The following is a 10686-nucleotide window of genomic DNA, read 5'->3' as shown; positions in this document are numbered from 1 at the left end:
ATTCTTGTCACCAGTCAGTAAGTAACTACAGGGTGTATGGAATATTTAAGATTAAACATTTTATGGAAGATGTATTCAGTAGGCTAACCCTTGTGTTTATTTGGGGTTATCTTCTACACATCGTATAGTGCACATCCATTTGGCCATCCTTTCACACAAGCGTTTTATTCCGACATTTGTGAGTATAAAGCATTACTTTTTACTACTATTATACCACGTAATGTTAATGTTTCCACAAAAAGTCAATTGGCATTCTGTCTCCACCAATTAAACATTGACCCATTGTTTACTTTCCTTTGACTTTTATTGTCGTTAAATAATCAAGCCCTGGTTTCAGCCAATCGGGAGACGGAGAGTTTGTCTGTCAAACTATATGCAGGGCCCCGCGCGCTGCCGATGCCCCGAGTACACAGCTGAAGGACTTAACCCCGCGTGACGTGCGACGTTTCCGGCGAGCGCTCGCACTTTAGCCCAGAATTCAGCTTTGAACACCACAGGTTTAGAGACTCCGAGGAAAGTAAATCCTTGAGGTCTGAACCATTTTGAAGCCGATTAGGCATACTCAGAGCAACTTTTTGTTAAATGTTTGAGGATTGTTTATTTTTTATTGTTAAATTGTATACAAACCTTCTGTGAATTTGTATTTCAATGTTATGAGGTTCTATTTTTATGACACTCTACGACACTCCAATCAGGTAAGAGCGAATATATATTAAATTGCATCATTATAAGCTTAAGAAATGTAAGTTAAAAGTTTTTTAAATTATTACTAAAATGTAACTTCTTTTACAGGTGTTCAATCATCTTCGCTGTCATTAATAAAACAAAAAAACAGAAAAAAAAGCAAAAGAGGCCTTTAACCAAACGCACAATCACAGCCTTCCGATGGTGTTCGCCGACCTCTTGGAGCAGGTGGGCAGCACGGGACGCTTCCAGGTCGTGCACACCATCCTGCTGTGCCTCCCCATCCTCATGATGGCGAGCCAAAACATACTACAAAACTTCGTGGCCGCGGTGCCCCCTCACTTCTGCAGCGCGCACACGAACCTCTCGGCTTCCACGCGGATGAGCGCGGCAGAGAAGCTGCACATAACAGTGCCAATTGATGCAAACGGATCGCCGGAGAAATGCCGGCGTTACGAGTCGCCACAGTGGCATCTGCTGGCCAACAACGGAAGCACAGATCCCGAGGTGTGGGAAGGCCCGGAGCAGGCGTCCCTTCGGGGCTGCGACGACGGCTGGACTTACGATGAAAGGGAGAGAAGCTCCAGCATTATTTCAGAGGTATCTGTCCAACGTACTATCCGTCCGTCCGTCCACCTACCCCTCTCTCTCCATATCTATCTAACTGTCTCCAATATGCAATAATATGCTTGTGCACAATCAAAATACATAACTTTAAACCCGCACGTATGATTGTGGGTTTCTTTCTGTGGCCAGTGGCATCTGGTGTGCAGCCTGCGCTCCCTTAAGTCGATGGGACAGACTGTGTACATGGGGGGCGTGCTCGTGGGAGCGGGGGTCTTCGGAGCACTGGCCGACCGGTAAGTTAATCATTTGGTTCATAATCCTTCTGGAACAGGCACAGCGATCGTCAAACACTCCATAAACTCAGTGGGGTATCACTGCAACAACATTGTTATGTCTGCAGTTCCACCAAACACACAACCAAAAAGACTTACAAATAATTTGTTTGTTACGTTTTCTTAAGCCTAGAGTTTTATCACACTATGATTTGCATTTATTTTAAATGGCATGTGAAAAAAATATTTTTGTGATATTTTGCACTTGCGTGGACAAATAAAACCAGTCTCTCTCCCTGCTCCTCCCTGTCTGTCCCTGCTCCTTCCTGCTCCTCCCTGCTGTGATGCTCCTGGAGCTTTGGGCGACGGGTCCTACTGACCATGAGCTACCTGCTGATGGCCATGAGCGGGACGTGTGCCGCCTTCTCCCCCTCCTTCTCCCTCTTCTGCCTCTTCCGCTTCATGTGTGGCATGGCTCTGTCGGGAGTCGTGCTCAACAGCTTCTCACTCAGTAAGAGGCACAACCGTACAAAATTCACCCAGAGAAGACACAGCACTACTAAAAGACTTCAGACATGGAGGAAAGACACCAGAAAGACACCTGCAGACAAACACTAGCGAAAGACATGACACTATAAACACACGAGCAAAAGACTTGATTACACACTGGATATGTTCTGTCTCCCCTAGTCGTGGAATGGATTCCGACTCGCGTGCGGACGGTGGTTGGCACAGGGACAGGCTATTGCTACACCATGGGCCAGCTGATCCTGGCGTTGATGGCCTACTTCATCAGGGACTGGCGCTGGCTGACCTTTGCTGTGTCCTTGCCGTTCTACGTGGCCTTCCTGTACTCCTGGTGAGAGCTCTGGCTGGCCATGCAGAGCAAATAAATAAGAACGCAAGCTAATTACAGCCACACAGCAGTAACAACATGCACTCACGCAGCCGGAGCAAAACATATTGCTACAAAATTATTGTTACATATTTGGTAGGATAATTCGAGTTTTAAGAGTTTAATTTATTCAGTCACAGTTTTTTTTGTAACTAAGCTCCGTTTATCTAAAGAGATGTACAGTGAATACAGATATTTTTCATTAAGAAGCAGATAGTGGTCAGGTGCCTTGTTCAAGGTAGGTTGCCGACATTGGGGATCAAACCCAGTAACTTTCACCTGAGAGGCATAATACTAAACTATCTGCTCCCTTGTGACCGGTAAACCCCAGGCACAAAGGTTGACGTTAGATAAGACTAGGAACAGGTAGGATGGCAAGACACTACAAGGAATAGAACACAAAGCTTGAATGATTAAAAGCAAACAACCTATGCATTTTTCCATCACACTCCTATAGGTGGCTCCTTGAATCTTCACGATGGTTGGTGCTGAAAAATAAGCCGGAGCAGGCCGTCGAAAACCTCAGACTAGTGGCGCGCTACAATGGTCGCCGAGCCGATGGAGAGAAGATTGACGTGGAGGTAAGAGAGAGGCAGAGCTTGTGATAGTCAGATCCAGCAGCTATAGGCTCAGGCAATGTCCACACTGAGCCAAGGAGATTTATTTTGAGTCAGTTTTTGCGGAATCGTGAGGTCACATGAGGTTAAAAGGGTCATGGGGGCAGAGGGTCATAAGGTCATAGGGTCACATGGGTTAATGAGGTTGTGGGGTCACATGAGGTCAAGGGGCCGCATGGGGTCACAGGGGGTAGTCATGATTGGTCCGTGTGGGTCCTCAGATGGTGCAGTCGGCCATGAAGAAGGAGATGTCCGGGTGCAAGAGCTCCTACACCAGCCTGGACCTGTTCCGCACCCCCACCATGAGGAAGATGACGGTGTGCCTATGCGCCGTCTGGTAGGCCCTCCTTAGTCTTTTTGTCTACCCCCCGGCAGAACCAATCGGAGACGAGCTGCGGTCTTTCTCAACCAATGGTGTGCGAGTGTACCTGTAGATCACGGTCACAAGTTTCCAAAGGGATTCAAATTGCATTGAAGGGGTATTTGGCACGACTTTCTATGTGAATAGAGAATACATTTAAGTAAAGACACATCAAGTTGTATTGCTGCATCCCAGAGGTTCCAGTCTCAAAGGGCTTTACAGGCTATTGGTGAAAGACGACTCTAACTCCCCCAAAGTACTTCAAAGAGTAAGGGAAAAACACCCCAAACCCAGAGCGACTAAGCCTTGCTGGCGTTTCCAGGCCACTCATTCACGTGCAGATGGATGGCAGTACATACGCCCATATAATTAGACAGCATACTTCAGACTGCCTTGAAATCTCTTGGGAGTACAGCACTAAAAAGAGTTTGGGCACCACCATGCTAGAGTGTAGGGCTGGCTTTATATGTTGTCATGTATGTCAGTAATATGTATGTCCTTGAAGAGTTAAAGACAGTGGTGGACTTTGACAAACTGAGTGAGTTATATATTGGAGAACAGTGCTTGGATAGATGCTCTCTGTGGAATAAATGTCAGAACAGACAGACAAGGAGGGAGAGGTTGAAGAAAGAAGAGAGAGCAACAGAGAGAGAAGAGGGGTAGAGAGTGAGATGGGAGAGAAAGATAGAGCGAGAGAGAGGGGGGAGAAGAGAGAAGACAGAAGATCTACTTCATAGTTGTATCCTCATTCATTGAAAAGGCATCTCATGTCATATTTAATTTAGACTGAAAAAAACAACAAATGCATATCACAGCAAGATTTCTCTTCTTATTTAGAGGAGGAAATTACCTAAATTTACCAAAGTTAAGTCTGGTAAATTGAGTTGGGTAAAGGTAAGTTAGGTAAGTTAAGTTTGGTAAGGTAAAGTTATGAAGGAGGAGTTTAGAAGACAGTATTAGGTAAGTTAAGTTATGTAAAGTTAAATTATGCAAGTTGAGTGACATCAGTTAGGTACGTTAAGTTAAGTAAGGTTAGGTTAGTTGAGTACAACACAAGGATTGCTGTTGCCGCAGTGACGGAAGTAGATCCAGAACAGCGAACCGGTCCACGCACCACCTTGGAGAAATCTTTATGTCTTCTCCAAAACCCCATCTGGATCTGCATCTTTCACAAAACCTCTGCTTGCGGGACAGGTTCTCCACTAGCTTTGCCTACTACGGCCTCTCCATGGACCTCCAGAAGTTTGGCGTGGACATCTACCTGATTCAGGTGATATTTGGCGCTGCGGACATCCCCGCCAAGGTGATCATCAACATCACCATGAGCTACTGCGGTCGCCGGCTCTCGCAGTGCGGGGGCTTGGTCCTGGCCGGTATCACCATTCTGTCCAACCTGTTGGTGCCTTACGGTACGTAACCATAGCAACATACAGTGCCTTACGGTCTGTTAATGTTACGCCCATAAAAGGGGGAGATAGGTTGTTTACTAATTGGTTACTTTAACTTAAAATTTAACAAATACAAAGGCCTACAGGAAACGTGTAGTTTTGCAGGGTAAAAATCCTTTAAACTACAACAGCATACACTAGCTCACTGAAGCATACTTCTCATTTCCTGAAATATTACTGTCAAGGACAAATTCACTTAAGCTAGCAAACTCTCAGTAACAGAGTGGTTCTGTTACTGAGCTGGACTTCGCTCACACACACATCCCTTAAACCCTCTTGACATGTTTTCAACTTATTACAGTCAAGCTTACCAGGTTATTATCAGAAACATTACTGAAAGGGGGAGAAATAATCACGAGAGTGATACAGTCTTACCGGGATTTAAGACACCGAGATTCACCAAGTACGTGGGCGGAGACGAAAGCAATCGATCTCTGGCTACCAGATTAAAACAATTAATTGGGTAATTAAAAAATAAAATCCAAGAATAAAGTAAACAATATCATATAAACCATTTTTAAACATGTGATAGATTTGAACTGTTATACTTAATTGTATGTTTTTTATCAAATCACTATTTACTCGTATAATTATTACATGTCATAAACAAACTAATTTATAGCCCAAACTTGTTGATGCCTTACTCTGCATCTACCTTTACAGCCAACCTTTCGTTACCTTATACCAGCGGTTCCAAACATTTTTAATGCCAGGAACCGGTTATTATGTCAGTCAGTATTTTCGCAGTTCTACTACGCGTTTATGGTCCTGGTGATAACGAGACGTCTTGCCAGGGATGACGCTCACGCTCCTGCCTGTTCCCGACAGCGATCGGTCATGTGCACTGCGCTGGGAAACTAAAAGGTCTTCACAGCAGGTTTTCTTTATCCGATAAAAACCAGTCTGAAGTAAACAGAACTTAGTAGGATCAGTTTCAAGTTCAAACGCCTTTATTTCCTTATAGCCTACCACCTGCTACCCTTTTGCTTTTATTTTATGAGAGGCACATTGTATTGCCACTGTATGGAAGGCTACAATTGCCCTTATCTAGAGCTGGTTTACCAGTACACAACATTTAAAACTGAGCAAAGTCGATGCCAACAGATTCAGTTACAAAGTCAATCAATAGTATAGCATTTGATATGATGGTTGATTCTTTTATATTGAGTGAAATGTTCATGTTCCGCCATGTTCTTGCACATCACTAGTATACCATACATCACCAACTGGGCAACTCTGTTATCAAAATCTGGCCCCATTTGCCAAAGGGAAGAAGAATCATAAGAGCGTCATGAGGTGTCGTTCACGAGAACTTTCCGACATCGTGAAAATGTTTTCCCCATAATTTCCAGCTATGTGAACGCACCATTACACCGTATTCTGTTACCCATCATAAAGTGTGACACTAGGGGTCGCTGTTTCATATTTTCTGCAACATGCACGAGCGTAAAGCATAGACGCCATGAAGTCGTTCACTCACGTGCTGGATGCCGCCTTCAAAACAGCTCGGAGGTTCGGAAGCTCTTACGTGACCTTACGTAAACCTTCCCTTCTTCCGAAATAAGAGCTTTCAGGAAACGCCCCTTAGAAGTTCGTAGGCTATGACATAGTAATGCGCGATATAAACGATATACGATATAAACGAAACAAAAATGGCCTACGATAAAGATTTTAATTCTATCGCTCTATCGCGATAATGCATGTTGATAACGCAAAATACAATGTTTAATTTTTGGTTTGGTGCAATTCCTTTTCACATTGCAATTTTCGCAACAGTGCCAGAATTCGTCAACAAACCTGCATGTGTGCAAAGAACGTTAACCCATTTGTACCGGCTGCTGTGCGGCGCAACATTGTATCTAGTAGATACAATGTTGCTCCGCGCAGCCGGTACAAATGGGTTAATGGTAAACACGCACCGATGCGTGATCCGGTCTGAATGGGTTAAATCATTGGACAAAAAGGTCTGTGGCGTTGTAAAGCGTTAAAGAAAAATGCGGGGGGGAAGCACCGGTGAAAGTCAACAATCACGGATATCCAGCGTGATATACATTGATCTGCGGACTGGTCCAACTCCTTCTCCCTCATCCTGACTCGGAATGTGTTAAATGCATCGGCATTTTTAAGTTATGTTTTCCAGCATACTTTTTACTTGCTTTTGTCGGACCGTCGGGTGGTGGCTCAACATGGAGCAAAGAGGAGACGGAATGTCTTTTGGATATCGGACCCAAATATCCAAAAGACGTTCCGTCTCCTCTTTGCTCCATGTTGAGCAACGTCTCCAAGACCACCTCTCCGGCTGGGTCAACCTCCTTTTGATGGTTAAAAATATCACGTAATCGACAAAAATCTTAACAATCGATCATCAATTAATCATGCCCATCCCTAATTGTCAGTACAGTGTCTGTTCCTTATCTAGAAAGACACCCGTTTTTCCTGTTCTCTGCATCTTGGGTGGCATTTAAGAACCAAGGACTTAAACTAAGTGTAGTGCCTTTTAGAATGGTTTGCACTAAAGGAAAGAAACCCAATACTAATTTTATTTATCTGCAACATTATGTTGTATGATTACAGTGTTTCACAATAAATGTTCTCGAAATGACACTATATTTCTCTTTTTTTTAAATACATTTAGCAGTTTGGCTTTTCTTAGGGTCTATGTAACCTGTTCTGAAACGGTTATTTTATGATTTTATATCGTGATATATATCGTTATTGCAAGAGGCTGCAATGTATATCGCAAAATGGATTTTAGGCCATATCGCCCATCTCTACTATGACATAAAACAGATCGTTCTGGAGACTAGACTTCATAAAAACAACGAGTACAGATGCCCGCAGGGACCTCTTTGCGCTTCTTTGCTGAATCAGATGAATCAGTTATTAGAACTGCTTGCGATGGTTGAACATGAGCGAGAATTTTCAGGTGATGTTTATAATTGTAAGCTATATGCTATGGTAATGCTGAAGATGTTAAAATGGGTGTTAAGTTCGCCTCTCAATGCTTGTTACATTCAGTGGCTAAAGCAAAGCGGTTAAATTGCCTCTGTGGTGGCGTCATGGGTCTAACTTTCTTGCAGAGTTGTAGTCAAGACCACATTTGTCGAGTCCAAGACCAGGGCTTGGCGAGTCCGTGTCCAAGTCAAGACCGAGTCCAAACCAGAGACAGTAAAAAATAAATCCTCCTCGAGACAACTTAGTTACCCGTTTATAATTTTTTTGTGATGCTAGAGACAGTTTATCTTCTATTTTAAGATGATATTTTGCAATAATATTTGTAATTTGCATTTTAACCACACTTTTGGACAAAAGGTCATATTGTTTACTTTAAGTATAGCCTTTTCACTTAAAAGTCCAACAAAGCTAAAGCGAATGAAAACGATGAGCAGGCAGCATAGATAATGCATCGCGCTCAGAGCGCGCAGACGTGGAGATGTGTTGTGGCGCCAGGCGGGCATATGATCGGTGCCCAGGCACCAATGCCCGTTCTATTTTAAAATAATCAAACCTACTTTCAAGGCAGCAGAAACGAACGAAAAAAAAAACCGAAAAAAATCGTACCAGGTCTTGAGGGGACTTCTTATGGTGTGCAACTGTAGACATATTTTGGTATTAAAGTAATAAGTATTCAACTTTTTGATCAGTTTGATAGATTAAAATATATATTTTTATGTAGCCCTTTTACCCCTATAATAAAGAGGGCAGGGCCCTAGGTTCTTCTATCAATCTTAAATTATTAGTTTTGATTTCCTATATAATGCTAACCATATAACACCAGCACCCTAATTAAATATTAACCACTAAACACACACAATATTCACACTATACGTTAGTAAGCCAACCAACAAAAGGTTAAGTAGTTAAAACGTTTACTTATTTGAGAACAATATAAGTGCATGTCACAGATCCCATATCGCACATCTTATTACCATACAGGCTACAAGTAATAAACATTACTAACTAAGCCGGCACATAAAAGAAACAAAATAAAACAATCCTTTACAAAAGAAAACCCCGATGCAGGCCTGTTGATGAATAGTCCTCTTGCTCCTCCGAGCCAAGAGAACTCGGTCGCCTACTCACACGTCCAGGTAAAACGCGATGGGCGTCCTTGAAGGTCCGTGAGAGTACTGGGAAAGTCCGTGGAAGTCCTTGAAAGTCCTGAGGAAGTCCGTGGAAAGGACACAGGCGCTCCTCACTGCTTGTCGCGTGATTTCTTCGCCCGAGCCCTGTCAGCCCACCCACATGCTCACACCCGCTATCTCGTGCGGCGGTCCCTCGGAAACCCGGTGGCAGTAGCGTCGCTAGCTGCGTTAGTTAGCAGGCCACTGTTCAGCTACTTCTCTCAATTAACTGACCGGGTCGTATGTGAACCGGTCCGGTGGAGCTTTCAAGTTCGTGTTGAACTTTACTTTCATTTACCAGACACAATATTGAATCTTATGGGTTGCTGATATGTCATCAGCCTTCAACAAGACTGTACTCCATCGCAAGCAGGTGCTCCGTCTCACAAGCGTCTTTTTTTTTTCTACCTCCAGCACGTCTTCCCTTTCCTCCCCTTTTCCGCCTTCTCCACATTCACCCGCAAAAACCTCATTGCGCTCCCTTCTGGTTGGATGGCCATATAACAGTTCAATTAAGCAAAGGATATCTACATTTACAATACATCAAATAACATTAACAAAGTTTGCAACCATTACACAAACGTCAACAAAACATTATGAAAAATAATAAACTCTTATATTATATTGTTTATTATTTTAAATAACCAGAACCCGAATTTCAACTGGGTTACATTTACATTTAACAACAACCAGTTAAGAATAAAAGTGCAATAATATTTTTTATGGTCACTGTTATTGTTATTAGATAAACAGATGCTGCGAACGTGCTTAGCTGTGCTGGGAAAGGGCTGTCTGGCCGCGTCCTTCAACTGCTGCTACCTGTACTCTGGAGAGCTGTACCCAACCATCCTACGGTAACACAGACTGCCGGTTGCTACGAGGCTGGTTATACGTTAAGACATTCACATCTCTATAATATGGACATATTTAAGTATATTTACGTGTATTTATTAACTTTCATGGTTTAATTTATCTCTCTCCATTCAGACAGTCAGGTCTGGGCTGGGTCAGCATGATGGCGCGGCTGGGAGCCATGGTGGCTCCGTTGGTGCTCCTGCTGGGGGAGTATGTCACCTGGCTCCCAGGCTTAATCTACGGCCTAGTTCCTGTCTTGAGTGGCGTTGCAGCCTTCTTACTGCCCGAGACCCTGAACATCCCACTGCCGGACACCATACAGGACGTAGAGGATAGGTAAGGGATGCTTCCTGTAATCAATGGGACTTCTGACTTCTTTTGAATAGCCTGTAAAACACTATATCGCTTTAAGGTCCTTCAGACTTTCGAAAGTAATAGTCAATAGGTCAATCTTTTCTTTGATGGGGAAATAGACCACAAAATAGATTTTTTCTAAAATGTTCATTATTATTAATAACAACACTTCATCCCCAATAATTGTATGTTTTCTTTTTAAATACAGGGGGACTGGAAGAATCTCCAAGACTGAGAAAAAAGAGGCCATATTCTTACAAGACAATGCAGACAATCTGCTGAAGCAAACATCTTGATCGTCATGGTAGACTTGGACTTCTGCTTTGTAGTCGTAGCTAATGCTAGCTAGCAAACATTAGCATGACAGCCTTGAACAAATTGTGGCTTGACTTGGCATTGCTATCTTTGTGTATTTTGGGGTTAATTGTAAGATGACCTAGCGATCAAAGTCTTAGGGTTTATTCATTAATGTTACAGGACAGCCCTTTAAGAAAATGTCTAAGTTAAGT

The 10686-nt window shown here is 43.1% G+C and overlaps 1 protein-coding gene across 1 annotated transcript; it reads left to right on the top strand.

Moving 5' to 3' along the window:
* Nucleotides 1–871: 871 nt before the first annotated feature.
* LOC307076738 (solute carrier family 22 member 6-like) lies at nucleotides 872–10473 on the top strand (the record flags this gene model as incomplete). The annotated part of the gene is made up of 10 exons (XM_079737836.1): nucleotides 872–1284; nucleotides 1441–1544; nucleotides 1880–2034; nucleotides 2214–2382; nucleotides 2876–2999; nucleotides 3257–3372; nucleotides 4591–4805; nucleotides 9714–9822; nucleotides 9956–10159; nucleotides 10386–10473. Exons 1-10 carry the CDS (start codon nucleotides 886–888, stop codon nucleotides 10471–10473), a joined length of 1683 nt encoding a protein of 560 aa, XP_079593962.1. The 5' UTR covers nucleotides 872–885.
* Nucleotides 10474–10686: the final 213 nt, after the last annotated feature.

Source organism: Pollachius pollachius (assembly GCF_949987615.1).
Source record: "Pollachius pollachius genome assembly, chromosome: 6".
Lineage (NCBI taxonomy): Eukaryota > Metazoa > Chordata > Actinopteri > Gadiformes > Gadidae > Pollachius > Pollachius pollachius.
Note: the sequence above shows the minus strand (reverse complement) of the source record. Positions and strands in the feature narration are given on the sequence as shown.